The sequence below is a fragment of the Pieris napi genome, chromosome 19, assembly GCF_905475465.1.
Source record: "Pieris napi chromosome 19, ilPieNapi1.2, whole genome shotgun sequence".
NCBI lineage: Eukaryota > Metazoa > Arthropoda > Insecta > Lepidoptera > Pieridae > Pieris > Pieris napi.
This window is the reverse complement of record NC_062252.1, coordinates 10,055,184-10,078,790: the sequence shown is the minus strand read 5'-3', so window position 1 is coordinate 10,078,790 and position 23,607 is coordinate 10,055,184. Positions and strand designations below refer to the sequence as shown.

Below are 23,607 nucleotides of genomic sequence, written 5' to 3'. Positions count from 1 at the left end.
AACGTTAGGTCCAACTCCACATCCGGAAAAACACCCCCAAACTTATTATTAAAAGCATTGTTTACAGAAAGTCTATCAGCGCTTTCCATCGGAATTTACCATATTTATATTTATTTCATCTGAAAATAACACTTTTCCATTTTCGTACAGTCTAATTAACCCCTTTTTTAGCGAATAATAATCGCTACTCTCGGTGTTGGTACCTTTCGGGAGATTCTTCCAAACAATTTAGCTTCAACTAATCTTCGGCGTATCAGTCTTGACGAGATGTTTTTCGGATCAGATGTTTTTCTTGGCCGAGTCTTTTTAAAAACATTTTCAACAGTTCCATGTATTTCATAATGATCGATTGCATTAAAAAATTCTTAACAGAACAATTTAAATGCTCAGCTATTCTTCTGCCCACTTATGTAAATTATATCTATCTATCTATCTAGATCTATTAGTAAATTAACAATTATTTGCCTAGTTGTCACGTCACAACTTTTTTTTTGACCATTTTGAACAAAATAAAATACAGATAAAATTTTAAAGTGCCGCCGAAATAATAGAAAAAACCAAGAAATAAATGCTATTCTCCCATTTCAAAAAAAAGCTATCGATGCTTTTTTAAAGGTCAAATTGTATTTTAGTTTTCGGCCATAATCATCGCGAGGACTTTGTAACTGCAAACATGCTAACCACTACTCTTATGCTAAGGATTATAGCGCATGTATGAATCATTCCTTAAAGCGTGTAAATTTAATATACATAAACTAATCAAAACATAAGCTAAACAGTAATTGTAAATTTCAAAAGCGGTACCGCACCTGATGTGTATGTGATCGCGCTGGTTTCTATCATAATAATAATAAATAGGAACCTGGTAGGATACAAAAGATTCTTTAAAAAATATATTTTTTCCCATTCAAGCTCATGATTTTGGCCTACATTACTCCTGGGATCTATTTCAATAATAATAAAGTAGAATTAGCTGGTAGGCTAAGAAAGATTCTTAAAAAATAAAATATTTTCTTGCTTTCAAGCTCACGCTCTGCCTACATTTTACCTGGTATATACAAAAGATTCTTAAAAAAATAATGTTTAAATATAATAACATTTTTAAATAGAAGACATGTAATTAATTTCATCATTGTAAAAATTGGTGAACAGTTCAAGAATCCAAGTCACAATGTCGGATTCAATATGAAATTCGGACTTTCTCCTCCGTTGTAATGGTCTGCGTGAATTTATGCACGAAAGTTATGGCGAAAATGGATTGAACAATTTATATACATAGAAAAACAATACAGATAGATATATTACGTAGCAACATCCAATTTAGCATAATACAGGGGCTTAAGAAAATAGCAAATAGTCACAGGAGACTCAAGAGCTGGTAGCTACCTGGCACAAAGAATTAGTCTAGCTATTCTAAGGGGGAACGCTGCCAGTATCTTCGGAACCTTGCCTAAAGGGATCATTTTAATAATATATTTTAGTAATTGTATATTTTTTTGAGGTTATTAAAAATTTAATAACAAAATCCTTAAAATGTATTTTAGCATAAACAGTTTGCCATATCATGTAGCTCGGTCTACGTCCGTAGCACCCATGTCGAGCCTTCAACATTAAAGTCGGAATCGCTATTGATTTAATATTAAGACTCTATTTTCTTGACCATAAGGTCTAAAATTCTATAAATAAAACGCGTCTAGAACTTCAGTTTATATATGAACTGTCTTTTAGCTGACAGAGGTTCAAACAGTTAACAGAGACTAATCAAATTTAACTTAGCTTTTAATATAACCCGCAATAAAGCATCTAGCTATGTTGTTACTTTGACACTCTCTAACTCATAAATTGAAAAGTTAGCGGTACAATGAGACAACAAAATTCGACTTAACTGCAAATTCTATTAATAGCAGGTTATTTAATTTATTTACTTACATAAGTTATAAGGCTACGGGCAGCCTTATTGCTAACAAGCGAATTAAAGCAGGCAACACTAGTATGTAAAACTAAAAAACACCTACAGAGTCAAAAAAAGTCAAAAGTCAATATCAATAATACGGACTAATAATATAGTAGAGGGTAATTTATTGCAATATCGATTGCAAAATTGAAAGTCATCAGCATACAGATGAGAGTTAGAATAAAGCTGAGAAGTAGTAGAATTTATAAGTAGAGAAAAGAGGAGAGGAAAAGGATACCACCCTGTGGTACGCCACCAGAAACACGTTATATTAAAGAAGAAATTGATAGTTGACGTTTTGGCAGGTTTATTTAATTACAAAATAACACAAGATTGGAATTTTTATTTAATAACCATAATGTATACATTAGAATATAGCTACGTAATTTTAGATTTTTTCTGAGATTTGAGGTTTCTTAGACGGAGCTAAGAGGTTTGCCTTATAAAATTGAAAATTCCCACTCGCAATATACCTATAATATGTATACACTATACAGTGTAAACTCTATGTAAACACCATTATTTTGTTTAGAAAATAAATGATGTTGGTAGACTTTAGTCGCTCTAGCGTGTCCATAATATGGAAAAATAAAGTAAAGAAACCTAATCGAAGATGTGGATCAAGCTACACTATCATCGCTTCACTGACAGCGCCAGAATAATATGATTATTTCGGCGGAGAAGTTTGCTGAGCAATATATACAGATATATTTTCTCTTTTGCATTTAACGACAAGTCTTTGTAACGTCAAAATATGCACAGTCCATGAGTGTTGTTATATAGAGGTTACACTGTACATAAGAAAAAAGTTTTGTTTTTGTTCAAAAATATAGATCAATTTAATGGTATTATTTTAATATGCAGCATATTAGGAAACCCTTCCTAGTATGCTGAAATTTAGGAATTATACAAAGAATTTATATAAAATCTGAACTACAACATATCTAGACTCAGTGTATCACCGGCATTAACTGTACAGTCGCAACCATAAAACTTTAAAGGCAATAAAACAGCGACTTTCCAGCGAAACAGCTGATAAGCGCTTTTTTATTTCACTGTCCAACATTACTGAGGCGCTTCACGACGATTCTGTCCTTTTGTCTCCTTTAATGTACTCCTCGTTTAACATTAAATAAAAAGAGAGGGGAGTATAAAGTTTATAAATGAAGTCCCTTGTCACCAACCTAAAATTTCTACTTCTCTAGACAAAAGCAAACTAGAGATATAACTAAATATAATTATGTTGCATAGAAATGCTAGTAAGGTATTGTTTTTTGGTTATGTTAGGAAGTCACAAATAATCTTATGAAACCAAAATCGAATCGGCCAGCTGCCACGAGTTTTAACTAAACGGTAAAAACATGTGTATCACATATTTCGTGAAAAAATCTATGTATAAATTTTTTCATACAAATAAAATTGTTATTTGTTTTCGTGCCTAATATTGTATTTTTTTTATGTTAGTGTTGCTCATACCTTTATTAACTTATCTACGAAACAATTCAAGGACTCTTCGATAACTATAACTTGTATATATTTATAGGTTTTTTCCTTATTAAAAATATGTCGTTTTCTAAGGATGAGATTCAGAAGCGAGACGTGTGTCAAAATATTTTCAGTACGTTTTCGACTTCACATTAAGCGCTAAGTCAGTGTTGCCAAATTTACGGGAAAGCAAGATATCTTGGGGAGTTTTTAGGAGGTACATTTATTTTTAGAGGTTACTGTATACAAGATTATTTTTTTAAAAACACACGATTCTGTACATTAATATAAACCCTCGAACCCAACGAAATAAAAACTTCAAGCGTGGCTGTAACTGAAATAGCAAAAAGTTATAATACTCCAAGATTGAAATTTTAAACTTTTTTAAACTACTTGACTTTTGATGGATATTACTTAGTTACTTCTCAAACTGAGTGCACAACAAAAAAAATGGGGTTTTAATCGATATTTAGGGGTATTTGAATTTGGTTCTAGGGGAACCCCTAGGGACTTTAAATTCAAACTTCAAACTTCATTATGTAGTATTTGGCATCACTAGGCAATGGCATCAAGTTTCGTTTCTGAGTCTTTCTAAGAACCACAGGCGACTAGACAGTAATAGCTATAGGTTACATTACGTCATGTACCTACTAAGAAACATGTAACAATTAAATACAAAATAAAATACCTCTACATTATACTTTTACATTTACTTATTAATATAACTTGAAGAAATTTTCTATATTTTACCTGTATTGTTTAAATATTAGGTTGTGGACATCATTGTATCTGTCCTCGAAGATCACGGTTATGGCTGCAACTGAAACAAAATGTAAATTTTAAATGTTATATTGTAAAAAATATAATTATTATACGAAATAATAAGTTTATATTTGAATCGGGTTTATACCCAGAGTTAAAATATCATATTACAAAGTATATATAAGCGTGGGTACGTTATTATTAGCTTAATAATATTATCTTTCATCTTTTATATTAATTATTTCTAAAACGCCTATCGAAAAATACTATTAAGAGTTAAACATACATGAGAATGATATTTTTAAACATTAAAAAACGGTTCTCTTTCATTTAATTAAAATAAAGATTATATCGGTACGCAGCCACTGAAATAATGTGGTTAACGAACATTCATAAATAATTAAATAATTCACAAACAACTGTTATAATTTATCGTCGAATTATATCATGGCCGACGCTAAAGTGCAATGAACCGTACAATGTTGTGGTCAGCCATTTTGTATTCCATATTTAAAGTCGAGACACATATTTAATTTAAATTAAAGATATTATTATATTTCTCATACGTTAGCATGCATTCCAAGAAAATTCCTTGTGTTGAGATAGCACAAAATAATACCTACTATAATCTGGTTGATCTTTGTTAGAAATACTATTTGCCTACACAGTACCTAGATAGTCGGTACCATTATAAAATCCAGTTTTCCACTTACTTTTGTGAACCGTTTGGTATACATTTTGCCGCCATTATTTCGTAATAACCACAAAGGTTTTTTACTGATAATAAATATTAGTAGACTATAGTATACATACCTACATAATATGTATTTATTAGGAAACTTTTGTGCACAAACTTTCTATCCATTTTGATATTCTTGACAACAATTAAATATAGTCGTTCGAATTAAATGAAATCTTAAGTACATTCATTTGTTGTAAATATAATTGAACTACTAATAGTTTAGTAATATTACCTCAATAGTAAAGAGTTATCAATAATAATAAATAACCGTCGGTTTTTTTAAACGGCGAAACAAAAACAATACTTTTTTTGTTATTATTGGTTTCTGAAAGGCTGGCCAGAACGCTTCCCGCCAAAACGCTTGTCTGTGCAAGATGGCGTTACGTCAGTCCATAAGACTATGCCTGCACGCATTTAGTGCGTTAATTGTTATTCCAACATGAGTATCAAGCATTCTTCGTTTAATCTGTGACCGTTAATTGTCACGCTACTAAAGATTAATAATCAAAATATTTGTTAATATTTATGTTGTGTTGATAAATTAATTATTATTTACAAGTTTTTCTCCATAACGCTTTTTAAAGCCTGTCAAATAGGCTATAGAGAACCTAGAAGAATAGTAAAATGTTCTACGGTCTAAACTTTAAAAAATCACAACCTTCATATGTTGTTAATTAAGGCGTTTATTAGAAAGAGACAATTGACATAATTTTCTGTTATTATAGATGCCCAAGATTGTAATTAGATTTCATCTAAGCTCTTTTGATTACCTGCTTAATCGTCACTTTATATTAAAACATGGTACATTTTTAAGCTATTGCATAGATTTTATCGCGGGCTTTGACCGAACCAAGAAATCCCGAAACGAAAATAAACCTAACACATACGCGTTAGAGCGGGACACAACGTATACTGCGTCCTCACATCGGTTTGGCGTGATTGGTGACGTAGGGCAGGTGTGTTAGAGTGAGACGGAACGCATACTGCGTATTCACATCTCTCTGACGAGTCGGTGACGTAGCGTAAGCGCAGCTGGTGCAGCCGGTACGCGTTAGAGTGAGACAGACTATATAGGCGTGTTAGTCTGAGACTGGTAGAGTGGTAAAGTTGTAGATTGAATTAAAATCAAAGAAAATAAAATACTGCATAAATAAATAATTATAATTGCATAAGTTGCTTTATTTACCGCGGCAGTCCCCGAGTGCCACAATTTTTTTATTATTATTAAAATATTTGAATATATATCATAAAATAAAGTAGGAAATTGGTGCTTCCGTCAAATCATCCGACATACAGGACTTATAAAGTCGGAAACACACACAAACAAACATAAGATTTAGAGTGAGAGCATATTTTAGTATGATTAGACATAACGTGTTGCGACACGACACAACATGCAAATATGTTTCTAATCATATTAAATGTATGAAACCAATCTGCTTCTGGCGCGTCACGACACGCCACGACACGTAAGTGTGTTTCCGACTTAAGTCTCGACTCTAAATCTTATGTTTGTTGGTTTATATTTTCTTAATCGCTCATATTTCCCTTACCGTAAGAGTAATAAAGTAGCAATTTATTGGATAAGATTGTCAATAAATCCGAGCGGGTTTTCAATTCGCTTAACGGATAAAAAGGATTTATATCTACTGCTGAAAACCTACGAATACAAGTTAGGGCTATTGCACGCTGATTTTTGGAAAGGCACATGACATGATGCTAAGTTTTCTGGACAAATTATTTATGTTCCGGTTTGTTAGAAAGGCAAGTTTTTGGTAGATGGACTCTAATCGTTTCGATACATACAATGTACATGTACATTTCGACTATGTATTTGCGTGTTGTTCTCACGAGAATGTAAGTGCGTGCTCCTATTTCACCATGCCTCCTGCTGATAGAGGACCAATCTTAGTTTGTAATTTATTTTATTATTATTCATTAACTATTGATTATCATAACTTAAGATGTCATGTGGAACATGGTGTAATGGTTGCAGCTCCTTACAAACATTGTGCAAAACAAAAAACTTGGCGATTAAAAAGAGTGGCGGAGAGTATATTGCCAGTTTTCTCTGCCGTTCTACGCCCTTGATTTGAGAACAGAGTAATTATAAATTTAAAAAAAAATGAGTGAATTAATTGCGCACATAGAAATTCAATTAATTCACAGCCAGGTTTTTGTTAGTTTATCACTAAAATTTAAGTACCTATAACGTTATATGTTACATTAAAATCTCATGTCATGAAATCACTTTCCGAGCAGCTTAATCCCTTGGCGTAGAGATGTGGGGTCACTTTGCAACTTCTACCGCATTTCATCATCGAACGTCGAGGTAGAATACGAAATTCCATTCATATCACCTCGACGTCCGCCGTTCCATAACTGAGCGTTTAAGGCACTTTCTGCCGCACACCACCGCTATGTGGAACCAGCTGCCCTCTGAAGCATTTCCGAACCACTTCGGCTTAGGGTCCTTCAAGAAAAGAGCATTAAATTCTTAAATGGCCGGCAACACACTCGCGAGCCCTCTGGCATTGAGTGTCCAAGGGCGGCATTTCCGAAACGACGGGTTTTATGTTTTTTTTGTATACTTGGTGTACCACAAGGAACGGTTCTGTGGCCGTCGATACACAATCTTATACTAGGATAATAAGTCCTGAGTCGTTACAATGTCTCCTTACCAAGAAGAAAGGCACACAATTGTAAGTCGTAAGGATTTGGAGAAATTGTATTAGTTTGGGAACAAAGAGAGGTAGACTAATACCTTGCCTCACAATAGTTCACGAAAACGCACAAAACACTCACTATAAAATTATAAATTGAGGACGTAACTATTAACAAATATTATTAACAAAAAAGTATAAATAAAAATAAAAATACGTCTAACATAACCCAAGTATCTCAACATTGACTAACCAAAAAACGTTGACGATCGTCCGAGTATAAATATTTTGGATCTCATAAAATTATATTAAAATAAAATTATGTATTTCGAACACTCGGTTTAGTATGATTATGGGTCCTAGTATTTCATACAGCTGGGTGACTAGGGGTGTCCCTATTCAAAAGCCAGCTAATAACCAATATTAAATACTACAGAATAATGTGAACACGCCCTAGCTGAGGCTTAAGACGTTTTTATCACTTGGTTTTAAGGTAATATTTTAGAGTACTTTAGTACAACTTAAAGAGGAACATTTTTCTTGCGAACTCGGCAAAAGTTTTACAAGCAGGAAACAGATTTTTTGGGTTGCTTTTTTCGTCCTTTTTTCGCTATATTAATATATCTAAAACGTTCATTCAAATTCTAGCCTTTTTTGCCTGCGGTACTAAAATTAAACTAATACTTGTCTTTAACTAAATAAAATTCAGACACTCTACAATCTTTTATATAGGCTTCAGATTATCTATTTCGTGATAAGTATCTCTTTTGTGTGTTTATGGTCAATCATTACCACCTAGGATTATAATTTATTGTAATCTGCTGTTTGCTGGAAATTTTTTGTTCTGTTCAACAAAAATGTCTGGTATTTTTACTTCATCTTCTAACATTTATATTGAAATAAATTTTGATACATTATAGATAAAAGAGTATCTATATACCGTAGATATAGTATTGTGTATGATGGGTTAAATTTCGGTTCAAAGATACTCTATTTCTCAAAGAATTACATTCACTTAGCGAGAAAAGTAAGTTAGTATAGTCATGTCAACACGATGTGTTATGAAATTATTATATTGTCGCTGATTCTTTATAAGTGTACAAAGTTTTAATTAAATATGTCCGTTTAAAGTGGGTCAAAATCGAGTCCGAAGGAGTCGGATACATACATACATACAGGTGAAGCTAATATAAAGCGTGTAAAAAAGAGTCCGTCACACATAATACATATATTAATATGACAGCGACCAACGCCTGCCGGTTAAAATACATTTTAGTAATATCAAGCAAGTAATGAAACATTTTAACGAGTAATTAAACACGAAAGTTGAATATAATTTGTCGTTGGTAATCAAAATTCACACGGCTGAGATAAATTAAACATTTACGTCGCTCGTAAAGAGAAGTATGAAATTTAAATGGATCTGGGTTTGAGATGGGAAATGAGATTTTACGCCGATTTTGTGTCATGAAAATTTAATGGAAAATATGTTTATTAATATCTGTAACTCATTCCCTATTTGAGTAGAAAATCTTTGAATGATGGAGTAAACTATTAAATAAGGCCTTTTTATAAGCAACGTATATTAATTTAAATAGATAGATACCGGTGTCCGCAGAGCTGGTGCTTTCCTCGCTCAACGAAAAAGTATCGAAATACAGCGAGGAAATGCTGCCAGCGTTAAAGGTACGCTGTCACAGGGACCAATTTTTTTTAATTTTTTTAATTTTTTTTAATAAAGTTGTAAATATTGTTTAGTTGATTGTTATATTTAGGCTTTAATAAACGATATAATAGGAGGCAAACGGGCAGGAGGCTCACAATAATAATAATAATTTAATACCACATTTCCAAAATCTGTTTTTTATCGATACCTTTGGTCTGACAGACAAAAAACGTCATTTGAGACGTAGTTACATACATATATATTATATATACGTTGAAGTATGTATTTGTTAAGCCAGCCAGATACCTAAATACATACCCAGACATGATATTAACGAAATTATTATACAAGCGTGTCCTTTATTAAATTAAAATTTGTATACAAAATATATAATACACTGTACACAAATGCATACGAAGTGTGTACTGGAATAGAGGCCTATACTACTTGTGTATAAAGAAAATTTACAATGATTGGAAATGAATCAACAATCCGAGATAGGGTCCTTCAAGAAAAGAAAACCAATTCTCAAAAGGTCGGCAACGCTCTCGCGGGCCCTCTGGGTTTGAGAGTGTCCATGGGCGGGGTTATTACAACATCAGGTGAGCCTCCTGTCCGTTTGCCCTCTGCTATATAAAAAATCCAGCCTGTATTTGAAGCTGGTTTTGATCAAAGACAATTTGTATAAAGTGTATATTTACACTCGATATTTGTTTTTAACTGTTGAATGATATATCTCACATAACTAGAACAATGCCACAAAAGGTAATATGGATCTTGGCCCTCAATTCAGGTCGGAGGTGAACACAGAGCAAAACAGAGATATTTGTGTAAAAAGCGGAGCGAACGTTGCGGTTTCCTGTACATTAGCTAATGACGCGATACATTAGCTCTCTCGATTTAACATCTGTACGTACCATCAGCAATACCCTTTTGAATACGGTGAAATATCTTTGTTATTACTAAGAGCTTAAGCTAAATAATTTTATTTAATTCTAAATTTGAATTTTGTATCTTTGTCATTACTAATAGGAGCGTAAGCTTAAAACTTGGTGTGATTCTAAATTTGAATTTTTTGACGTTTCATAAACAAAAGACGATTGAACAAATGTCTATGCTGATATTTGGAAAAATTACCAGAAATCAATAGTATTTCGCCCTTATTAACGTTAAATACAAATATTATCTTTGTTATTACTAAGTGCTTAAGCTTAAAACTTGAAGTGATTCTAAATTAAAATTGTTTGACATTCCATAAACAAATTACGTACGATTCGTCTTTTGTTTAATTTTTATGGAATGTCAAAAATGTTTGAGGACGTAAATGAACACATATCTCTGACCACGTATAAAAAATTTGCAAAAGCAATATTAATGAAGGATGACGAAATTAAAATAATTGGTTGCTACAAAATGGATATTCTAAACATTGACAAGGATTTAGTTTAGTATTGACGTCAAAGATGAAACATATATTAACACATAATACAAGGCTCGTATATCGTGGCACAATTTACAAATTATTCCTCACGTTGGGTCGGGTTGAAATTAACTAGATATAACCAAAATTACGGATTCGGTCTTCCGTGCAATCTGACACGGTTACATGAAACAACGAAGGGTCTGATGTGGTGATTTTATATATAAAGTGTTAATTAAATTTTTAATTACTTTGTAATTTAACGCAAAATCTGTGGCGCTACAAGCTTGTTAGGTCTGCATCTGTTTCATGTTAATTTGTGAATCTAATAGACACTTTGTGTCTGTGCCTGACGCACCATCGACTTTTTGGGTCTATGGCAAGCCGGTTTCCTCACCTTCCTTCCTTCATCGTTCGAGGCGAAAGTTAAAATGGGCACATAGGAAGTCCATTGGTGCACAGCCGGGGAGCAAACCTACGACCTCAAGGTCGAGAGTCGCACGCTGAAGCCACTAGGTCAACACTACTTTTCAACTTGCATGATTGATATATTATATATTCAATAAATTATTTTTCATAAAATATATAATACTAATAATTTATAAATTCTCTTTACGAAATTTTAATTTTAAAAATATAATTTCTATAAGGTAATTCGCTCTCAATTGGTCTCAATCGTTCTCTCTCTTTTCTTCGACAAAAACGCTGCACTTTTTCGTGACGCTAATCTTAATATTATTGTGTTACATCCGTGAAAATTTTACCCTCATGCGCCTAAAGAAGTTTCACTTCAAAAAGTCCTTAATCAATGTCCCCTTGTACATCAGTATGATACAGAGCTTATTTTAATTATATATATATAAGTATATCTTCCCATTAACATTTATATATTGCGGTATATTTCATTAAACCCATATTTAGGTCCATATATGTACTAAACGAGTGGTATCCTGGCAAATGTTTCAACGGCCATTAGGTCCGTGGATGGGTCAAGCGGACTCTCCTAATTACTAATGTTGTGTAATTTAGCTGCACGCCAAAACTTTGCCTTCATTCGTATGCAATTAGCGTTAAAAATAATGTACTATTAAGTTTAATGTTTTTGATCGTCTTATTAGAATGTTATTTCGTAAATATAGTAAAATCTAAGTAAACTCAACTTAAAATTATAGGTGATCGTGTGTTTGTTATGTATTTCGTACAATACTACCGATACAAAACTTAACGCATTTATCATTCGCTCGAACGGTGAAGGAAAACATCGTGAGGAAAACAGCTTGCCTTAGAACAAAAAAGTCGACGGCTTGTATCAGGCACAGGAGATAAACAGATGCAGAAATCTGAGGCCTAGACCTAAAAAGGTTGTAGCACGACTGATATATCAAGAAGCATATTAAGCAAAGCTGGCGTCGTCGTACAGTTGCAGATGACGCAAAGAGAGCCGGAAAGACTTGGAGCTATGTGAAATACGAGGCTCAAGACCGAACGCGATGGAGACCTACCTGGGGACGCCCTCTGCCCCATCTAGGGGTTATAGGACATAAAGTCAATGTAAGTCAAGACCCATAAATTATGTAAATACTTTGGCCGAATTTATTGAATTATTTCTTTTTCGCCAGTAAGTAAGTAAGGCTTTATTAAGTGCTAAACAGTGAGTGTAAAAATAAAACACAAGAACAGAGTGTCTTCCCTTTAATAGGCGCTGTAAGTAGGGTTACAGGACACTTCCATATGTTAAAAATCCTTTTTTAGTAAATTAGGTTAGACTTAAATCTTAATATATATAAATTACGTGTCACGTTGTTTGTCCGCTATGGACTCCTAAACTACCGAACCGATATCAATCAAATTCGCACACCGTGTACAGTTTGATATAACTTAAAAGATAGGATAGCTTACATCTCAATTTATACCCGCAATATTATTTTATTGCAAAATATTTGTTTATTATTTAACAGTCATAATTCTAACAGATGGCGCTGTGTTGAAAGTACCAACGTTTCACATAAGCTACAATTTAAAGGCATAACCACCAATAAAGCATGGTGGTTCCCATGACTGGTGTTCTCCTACCGTTTCCCTTGAATAAACTTCTATGTAATATAACAAAAACCTTAGCCACAGCAACGCTTGGCCGGTCTGCTAGTTACTTATAAGTCTTTAGCTAGATCGTAACATTCCATGATGTCTTAATGAAGACACATGTATAAAAACGTACCAACTAGGCTTTAATTTCCAGTAATATCAAGGCACATTTCAGCAGGATTAATTATAACGACCATTTAATTACACAAATTATACTTAGTAAAGCGTTGACCATAATTTAACGCGGATAAATTTATAAAAGTTTCAGCCGACAGTTTCGTTAACAATAAAGTGCAATTTGCGCCGGCATCTCGTTTAATGAGGCATCATTCAGCGGTTTGAATTCAACATTGAAAACTGAATTTTCAATTTTCGTACCCGGTAACAAGTTGTATTCAATATTAAGGTGGCCAGACTTTTAGACGCTTAGAGACATAACTAAGCCACTAAGTTTAGAGGTGTACTTGTCAATAATTACTTAAGAATTTTTTATTGCCAGTTCTTCTCTTTCGTTCTACGTCCTTGATTTGAGAACTGGCAGTAAATGTAAAATTAGAAGTATTTAATGTATATTTTTTTTTGACGTTCATAAGTGTCCATTGACCTATATGAACAAATGGTTTTTGATTTATATTACAACAGTAATAGGAAATTACTCAAAGAATAGGAACAGTCTTAATGTGTTTTACTATATATTAGGTCCTTACATATGAAATTGGCGTACTTCGTACTGGCCACTTTAATCACGATGTTCTCCTCTTTGGTATGGAATTCCAAATTCAAATTTGTACAGCTATTCACTCATGTATTTGTGCTTCGATGACCGCCATTCATTTGTTTTTTGTTACCTATATGAATAAATGATTTTTGACTTTTGGCCACAATAGTTATAGTTAGAATACAGATAAGCATTTTTAACTAATGTTTCAATCTATATGTTTTTCAAAATTTTTCCTTGATCTCTTGAGCTTTATATCGAGAGGAAAATTTAAAAATATAAAATGAGTACTGAGCCTTTGATTCCGGAAAAGTCTTTATGAGATAAGCAAAATGTTCCATAAGTTGGTGTGTAGCTACTAACATAATCTTATTAAGGCGAAACGAAGTCCACGAAAAGCTAATATTAATTAAATATTAGTGTTACCTAAGACGGGCGTTAGCTTGGTGATTAGTATGTAATTTCTAAACATGGAATCCATTGGAGTTTTCTTTAAATCGTACTCATTTGTACAATTACGGTAAAAAAACCGTCATAGGTTTATAAAATTATAGGGAAAGCGCAGAAAACTATATTTTTAGTTCAATACAAATAACTATCAATAATAAAAAATAGGGGTTGATCGTAGAGAGGTGAAAATTAAGGGTTGTATTTATTTTTGTATGATGTATCATTATAAAAAAAATTGTCGAAAAATAAAGAATTTTTTTTTAGGGTCGACATTATCACTTAGGGGTTTGAAAGATAGATAGTCGCCGATTCTCAGACTTACGGAATATGCAAATTCATAGGAATCGGTCGAGCCGTTTCGGAGGAGTATGGGAACGAACATTTTGAGACGAGAATTTTATATATTAGTGAGTAGCACTCACCTAAGGTTACGGGACTTAATTATTATATATATTACTTACTAATGTATAGTTTCATTCGAGAGTCGAGTACCATCAACTATTCCATCATAATGTATGTATATATGTTAACGTAAAATTGTAAACACCGTTAGATTATAATCTATCTCGCGAGATTATAAACTGTCGAAAGATTGTGAACCTCAGAGTAGGTACTGCTTACAATTTAACGTATTATTATTCGGTAGATTGTACTACACTAACTTAGTTATCATTCAAACTTCTTTGGTCAATTACAGATTAATTTTACTTCCCAACAATTTCATATAACTACCGAATAATATAATACGTTAATTTGTAAGCAGTTCGTTGAGGTTCACAATCTTTCGACAGTTTACAATCTCGCGAGATAGATTACAATCTAACGGTTTTTACAATTTTACGGTGACATATATACTGTGTAGACAATAGCCATAGAAATATTTATAAGTACCTTTTGCTATCGTATTTATTTGTCACCATGGCAACCACAGAAAATATACCTTACTGATTGCTTTTGTTTTATAAAGAACGAACAGGAGGCTCATCTGATGTTTTGATACCGCCACTCATGGACACTCTCAATGCCAGTGGGCTCACTAGTGCGTTGCCGGCCTTATAAATTGGTACGATCTTTTTTTGAAGGAAACTAAGTCGAATTGGTTCGGAAATACTTTCAGTGGGCAGCCGGTTCCAAGCTATTTGTAACCATGGCAACCACATAAAATATAACTGATTGCTTTTGTTTTATATAGTACTGGGGGCAAACGGGCAAGAGGCTCCTGATGTTATGTGATACCGCCGCCCATTAACATTAACAGGAGGCTCACAAGTGCGTTGCCGGCCTTTTAAGAATTGGTACGATCTTTTTTTAAAGGAAAATAAGTCGAATTGGTTCGAAAATACTTCAGTGGGCAGCTTTCTACATAACTACGACTGAGTTGAACTGGGAAATGCCAATGAAACTGTACGTCGAAGTTTTAAATTGTTACACTTTGGAAATCTACTTTAATTCCTTGTTCTATTTTTGGTATGTTTGGAAAATAGTTGAACAGATTAAGAGAGTTGACACTTGACAGAAGAGGCATTGTCTTGTTAGTTAAATATAACTCAGTATTCCCAGGGCTTTAAGGACCTATCTGGTCGCCAAACTCCATAAAAGTACATTGTTTCTTTCCATGTTTCGTCATCGTTTCTTAAAGTAGAAAAAATATGTGGTGGAGTTGAGTAGTTTATGGATCCATTTCGAAAGACACGCGATTTAAATTACTTCGCTCGATAGAAATAAATCCAAACATAGCCAATTTTTGACACTTTGAATTCATTTTATGACGAAAATGTATATGGAACATTATCTTGAAAGATACACGATATATTTTATCGCAGGCCAAGTAATCCATTCCGGAAAAATGATAAAATTACATTAATTTAATGTTTTACATCGCTAATTGTTATTATGGGCCGGCGCGCCTCAGTGCTCCAGCTCTCCACTCCGAGACACTGACACAGCAATTCGTGCTGGGATAGGGCCTTAAAGAGAGTGTATTAGAAAAGAGGAGTAGCGACAAAGATGTCATACTAAATTTAAAGAAATACTCGACTGAATTACAAATGTATTAATGCGGACAAATTTAACCAAACTAATAGCCTTGAATAATTTTATGGCGAAACTTGAATCCCAGATACAACGTTATTTAACTTTGACTGTAATTTAATTGCTTAGTGAAAACAATAACTTTGAATCGTGGCATCAAGTTTTGCTACGTGAATAGGATTCCGAGCCCATTGATTAATGAATCAATGGGCAAAATATAATGATATTTACTCGTAAATACGAAGCAGGAATGTTTATGTTCTGAAGTTCATCTTTTGTTTATAGATTATTGGATATAGATGTTCATGGGGATGGCCATGAGTCGTACCAGAAATCTAGTGTAAGTCTTGACTGGTCAGATATAAATGAATGTATGTATAGATACGACAGGTATAACATTTAGCAAGCTATGGACATAAAAGTAACAGAGACGAATTTAAAGGAAATAGTGTTTAAGAGGCATCTTTTTGGGATTTGCTGTTAAGGTCATCCAAAAAGTTGTTAAAAGATATAGGTAGGTAGGTGTTTAATCATACGGGTTACCAATACCATTTACGTTAGCTATTTAATACCTTCGACGACTAAATAATCGGGAAATTATCTAGAAAACATTTATAATAAAAAAGTCCTTAATTTATTTATTTATTTTCTAATCCTACAGCTTACATAAAGCATATATCACATATACAAAAAGCTTCATTACGAAAGGAATTCAATAAAAAATTTATCACATCACTAAATACACGGAAAATAAAAAAATAATAAAAAAGGGTGCGTGTACTTATGTACGCGCGTAAGAAGTTATACTTCTTTGGCATTATTAAAAATAGTTTTTGATTGCATGCAAATAATTAATTACAATTAAATAATCAAAGACTGGAAAAGGAGTCATTAAAGTCAATAAAGTTCAGTTTACATTTGAAAAATTAATTAAAAAAATATTTATTATTATTCTCTTACATTAAACAAATAAAACACTATTTATCTTTAAAACATTTTTATTTCATTATACTATTTATTTTTAAGTGACTGTCTTCATCAGAATTTCGGTTTGTAATTTTAAATTAATCATTACTTGGTTGTGCATCTACGAGGCTTCTCCAAAACTAAAACTACTACTTGCTTTCTGCAACAAATAAGAGAATATTAATTTAAGCTCTGTCCATGCAAAACTTAATTTTTTTTATAATTCATATTATAAATTTTTTAACACATTTATATTAATATAATTATATAAATGTGTAAATAATATAATTTGTAGCACATGCTACAGACCTGGATAGCAACTTTCTTTTATTCTATTTAGAGATAGAGATAATTTAAATATAATACCGGTGTCTTCCTTGTAGGTTTCTTTGGAGTTGTTTGGGGATTCTTGTTGTTCAGTTCGACATGATTTTCTTTAACCTTTCTTTAATCCTACAAAATAATGAAATTGTTAAGTTATGTTGTCACTGTTGTGCACACCTTTGTTTGGCTTTTTTAGTATTCAAGTTATGTCAAAACTGATTTATTACCTTGTCATTGTTGGCTTTTGGGATATCAATTGTTTCCAAAATGATTTTATTTGTAATATCCTGAAATATATAAATAACATCTATTAATTTAAGTATCATGGTGAGTGGTTCGCACTCAGGTATTAAGGTGTATTATACCCACTGTCCATTATAAGTGGGAATGGGCTCACTTCTGGCTGGACAGAGTTTCGGTACTACAAGTGCAACATGGATGTTTTGAGGTATTACAATATCTCTAACTACCTGTAGGGGAATAAAGTACTGTTGTGAGCATATGCCTATGCTTGAAAGGTTGAACCTTGAACATCACCATACATCATATTTATAATTAACATTCCTACCTCGACACCATCACAATCAAATTCATTGAAATCTACTTCAAACCGTTGCGGTATCATCTCTGCCATATCCATTGTGTCTCGAGAAGGTGATGGTGGCTTTGTTCCACCTCCAGTTTTAGATGTTTCACGGCGATAAGATGACAACTCTTTTTTTGTATTCAATTTAGTGCACTTCCACTGATTCATCAATTGTTTTTTGTCTCTTGTCCTTATATTTGCTAGATTAAATCTGAAAAATTACATGTTTTGATTAAATAATGTGGTCATTTTTTTGAGATGCAGGTACTTATTAAAATGTTTACTTCTCTGTTATATCGCTCCAAGCCTTCATTTTCTCCTTATTAGTATTCGTGCTTAAATCTTTGTTCTCAATTATTGATATATAGAATATTTCTAAAACATAAGCAATGAATAATGGTTCATGTTTCAGTTTTAATCAACAATAATACTCGATAATACCTACGGATAGTTAACCTCAATTGTATTGAAGCACTCAGGAAGGTTGGCACAGTTTTTTCACAAATATTTTATCATATTAATTAGTTTTGATTTAGATATTAAATTTAAATCACTTCTGATTATAATTCAGACGCACATATAAAATTCGCACTTGTATAATGAAAATAACTAGATACATAGATAATCTTTTATTTTAAACAATAATTCAAACTCCTATATTTGTTTAAAAGGTAAATGTCAATGTCAGATGTCAATTGTCATGGATATTCAAAATTCTTGTTAAGCTGCTAAGCTAAGAAATAGAATATGCGTGAAGTTAGCTTATATTCTATTTCTTTTGTAGATTGCGCACGCTATAATCACACTCCGAATTTTGTGTCATAGGTGCGCGCGCATCGTAAAATTTCACTCTCATCAAATTTTCATAACGCGCCTAAAGAAGTATAACTTCAAAAAATATCAGTGGACCTCTTTAGGTCTGGGCCTCGGATTTCTGAATCTGTTTCATGATCTTTTTTTTCAATCTATTAGGCCAGTAAGTGATCAGCCGTTCGTGACACACGCCGTCGACTTTTTGAGTCTAAGGCAAGCCGGTTTCTTCACGATGTTTTCCTTCACCGTTTAAGCGAATGTTAAATGCCCACATAGAAAGAAAGCCGGGGATCGAACCTACGACCTCAGAGATGAGAGTCGCACGCTGAAGCCACTAGGCCAACACTGCTCGGAAAATAAACGTCCTTTAATATAATTATTGATTTAACTCCGGTCTCATATCTCTATTTAATATTACGGGCTTAATAAGCAGGTGTTTAATTAACTTTTATCAAAAGCGAGCGTTATCAGGTAGATTAGAACGGGACGTGCTGGAATGGTAAAATCTCGTCTAATGGAAGATGTTCATTAGACCGGTGGCTATCCGCAGAGTAAGTCTGTGAGCATCGTGTCTTTTTTTATTTCTTGGTTATATTATATTCGTTTAAACGTTTTGAAAAGGGCATACATAATGCCTTTAAATAATTAATCAACTTCATAGATTAACAGATGTATTTAATTGTTGAATGAACTGACAAAAGGTTTGCTTTGTTGCTATGGTGTTAGTTAAATAGGCATTTTGTACATAATTTAATCTTTAAAATAAAATAAAGGGGGAACAATAATTTCTAGCTATTCAAAGGGGGAACGCTGCCAGTATCTTCGGAACCTTGCCTAAAGGGACTCCTTTTAATAATATATGTAATTGAGTTATTATATTTTAAAGTTAGTCATTGTTTTTGTTATAATATTATATATAATATACAGTAGTATTGAAATAGCTAGTGTGCGTTTTTATAAACTTTAAGTAACTATTGTCTACGTCACAATAATATTTTAATTAATGTGTTATTTTGTTTTTAATATATAAGTTGCCGTATTGGGGTAATCTGTAATGGTAACTTATTCTGTTAAAAATAAATAAATAAGAGAATTTCGAGAATGCCCAACCGCTACAACACAATAGTGATCAAATAGCTTTAAATTGCACCCTGAAGTTAGCATAGTCGAAAGTAGTAGTATAGTAGAAACAATGTTTTGTAATATTTAAATAAAAATCATTTAACTATGCGTTATAATAAAACTTTCATTATATTAAATACCATTTTTCTATTGTTTGTGTCGTTTTTTCTACAAACGTAGAATAAGGCGAGAGAAAATGTTTTTAAAAAGTTTTTTATTTTGTTACGCTAAAGAACTATAACTTAAAATGATTTTTTTACTGACTACTTTTGCTGCAAATGTTAAGGAATCATTTCGTTTAATAATTATTTACCTTAAAACTAAATATGTTCTTTATAACCACAACCTTATCTTCGTACCGTGGGTCGATCTTTCGTTTCAAACCATTTCGCCCGCACAGCCTTTTTGTTGCTAAGTACTTTTCTTAGGTTCGCATTGTTACAAACTTCTAGTTTATTTAGGAAAATACGAACTAGACTAGTAAAAATTCCTTGTTATTTTTGCAGTGGTGGCTTTTCGGTTATTCTTCTGCTTCTTATATAACATTACGAGTGCCGTGAAGCATGTGAAGTGCCCAGGAGACTTCTGTGCTTCTGGAAGGAGCTAGGCTGTCTAAATTAGCCAGGACTTTACACACAACGGACCAACTATGAGTCTAAGTGCGGATACTGAGACCAGCAACCTTGTACATTATGAGTGAATTGTAATGTGTTAGATTACATTTATGTGAAGTTTAAATTACTATCTGTTTTCTATACTTGAGATAGCTTGTTAAACTGTACACGGTATTACTCTTTGACGGCACAAACTATAACTAAAACAAAAGAATAACTAAAACAAAAGAATAACTAAAATAAAAAATAACTTCTTCTTATAGTGCCTTCTCTTTTTGATGGTTGGCGATCATCAAGGCTACTTTAGTTTTGGATGCCGCGCTTCTAAACAATGACTTAGTGCTTTCACCAAACCAACCAAAAAATAACTACTACAAAAGCATAACAAAAAAATACTAAAACAAAAGAATAACTAGAAAAATACTAAAACAAAAGCATAACTAAAATAAAAAAATACTAAAACAAAAGAATAACTTAAAAAAATACTAAAATTAAAGCACAAATAAAATACTAAAAGAAATGAATAACTATTCGCAATTTAAAACCTTTTCTTATTACGTCATTATTTCATTAATCCAACATGCTTTCTCCGTGTATAATTTGGCATCTCAAACCGCTCTTGCTTCCTTAGTATAATAGCTCGTTTTATTACTGAAACCACTTGAGAACGAATTCTCTCTACTCCAGTTAAACCATTTAATTTTGAGTGACGAAGTAATGACGAAAATAGATCTTAAAGGCCCAGCTTGGTTACATTTCCCTTGAGTTACATTTAGATACAAATTCTTTTGAAAGAAAATACATTTTATCCAAATTAAAATTTATTTATAAATTTAATCTGCCTTAATGTATCGCGTGATTTTAGTAATGATAGTCAACGTTAGGGCAGTCAGTACATTACACCAGTTATGTAAATAATTTCGCGTTTATAATTACTACATAAAATAATCCATTAGGTTTGAAGTGATTTCAATAAAGGAGGTGATGAGTACTTCATGTATATGATATGGTATAGATAATATCTAGGCTAAGCAAGTGTATTTTCACAAATTTATCGGCTACTGACTGTCATATGGAGTTGATTGTTTAATTTAAATTAGGAACTGTCGTAGTTTAATAATTACACATTTAGCCTAATGCTGAATTGCAAATAAATTTCGACAAACAATATAGTTTCGTCAGATTAAAGTTACCCAATAATCTTTTATTATTTTTTACATTGGCGTACGCTTAGTATACGTGGAAAGAACTCCCTTTAAAAATATATTCAACTACTGTAAAAAAACGTATAAAAGCTTGAATAAAGTTTAGCGTTAGAACGAACGTGGCCCATATTCTCATGCATATTGAAAATTAATATAATAAATACAGCGCTGGCAAATGACAAGGTAATATGCGGTATTGAAATTCAATTATCGGAAACTAATTATAACGTAAGTTATATTTTACATAGATGTTGGCTGCAGTTTTAACGATGAGATTTTTACTGAGAACATTACAAAGCTAAATCAAATCAGGGGCGTTACAACCTTCTTAGGACTGGGCCTCAGATTTCTGCATCTGTTTCATGATAATTTGTCATAGGCAGGTAGGTGATCAGCCTCCTGTGCCTGACACACGCTATCGCTTACGCTATACGCTTTTTGAGTCTAGGACAAGCCGGTTTCCTCACGATGTTTTCCTTCACCGTTCGAGCGAATGTTAAATGCGCACATGGAAAGAAAGTCCATTGGTACACAGCCGGGGATCGAACCTACGACCTCAGAGATGAGAGTCGCACGCTGAAGCCGCTAGGCCAACACTGCTAAGCTAAATAACAATTGAAATAAAAAAAATATTTTCGACGCATGCCAATGATAAGTAGTTTACCAGGGATATATCAAATGTCATCCTTGTTTGTTAAACGATCCAATAATATCATAGAGTAATATTGGCCATAGAATCACGAGACAAATAGTGACCAGAGATCTGTGCATTAATGCTTGTCGTTGAATTGCCAGGGAAATGTAAAATGTCATTCACGTTTGGTAAACGATCCAATAACATGATAGACTAATATTGACCATAGAATAATGAAACAAATACTGACCACAGAACAGCGCATGCCATTAATGCTTGTCATTGATTGTTTACCTGGGAAATGTCAAATGTCATACATATTTGTTAAGCGACGCAATAATATCATAGACTTATATTGACTAGATAATATTTTATATAACAAAGGGAAAACGGGCAGCGGGGAATTGGTCCGAAAACTTAAGTGGGCAGCTGGTTCCACATATTGGTGGTGCGAAAAACTGCCTTAAAAATGGTCAGTTGTGGAACAACGGATGTCGCGGTGATACGAGTGGAATTTCGTTTTCTGCCTTGACGTCTTAATGAGAGAAATATTTGATTGTGGATGATTGAGTTCAAGAATAAAGTTATGAAGAAAAAAGTTAGCATAATATGTCTAAATTATGATCGATTTTAATTAACCAGATAATTTTAAAAAAAATATACCATGGTAACTAGTTAATCCTAAATAACAGAATATAAAAGTAATACTTAATAACCTTAAAAAATATAATAACTAAAATATATTATTAAAAGTAATCCCTTTAGGCAAGGGTTCGAAGATACTGGCAGCGTTGCCCCTTTGAATAGCTCGACTAATTCTTTGTCAGAGGTAGGAGCCAGCTCTTCGGTCTCCTGTGATGTCGACTAACCCTTTTGCTCTTTCCTTATAGCGCTAGGACCCCACGGACCAAGGGTCTCGACACCGAAAGGGACAAAATCATATTCGGAGCCTAGACCCCTGTATTTGCAGGCTTTAGCTTTTTCAGCCGCATCACAAGCCGCACCAGCTCTGTTGTTGATTCCATGTAGCTGGGAAGGGGCCAGCGTGTCTGAACAGGTTGCATCTCGCACCAGCACATGTATTGCTATTTATATCGAGAGTTTTTTACGCCGGCTTTTTCTCTCGGCCTATACCCTCTGTCTTCTTTGCCGATGAGTAGGGATGCCTACAAATTCAAACTTAATGACGTGGAATAAGTGATACATGTATCTTATGTTCCATAATAAACATATTTTATTTTATTCTTTATCTTAAAAAAATAAACGATAGACGAATTTGATCGTACTGCATGCTCAATTACGTATAATATATAGAAGTGTAGGTATAAATCAAGTTTAAAATTAGTTTTCATAACAAGTAGGTAATT

At 33.0% G+C, this 23,607-nt stretch overlaps 1 protein-coding gene across 1 annotated transcript in view; it reads right to left on the bottom strand.

Moving 5' to 3' along the window:
* The window catches only part of LOC125059361 (Down syndrome cell adhesion molecule-like protein 1), a 114,512-nt gene that overhangs the window by 48,044 nt on the left and 42,861 nt on the right, over window positions 1-23,607 (bottom strand). Inside the window, exon 3 of the mRNA XM_047663757.1 lies at window positions 4,190-4,259. Within this exon, the coding sequence (XP_047519713.1) occupies window positions 4,190-4,259 (70 nt within the window). The remainder of the gene's footprint in view (window positions 1-4,189; window positions 4,260-23,607) is intronic.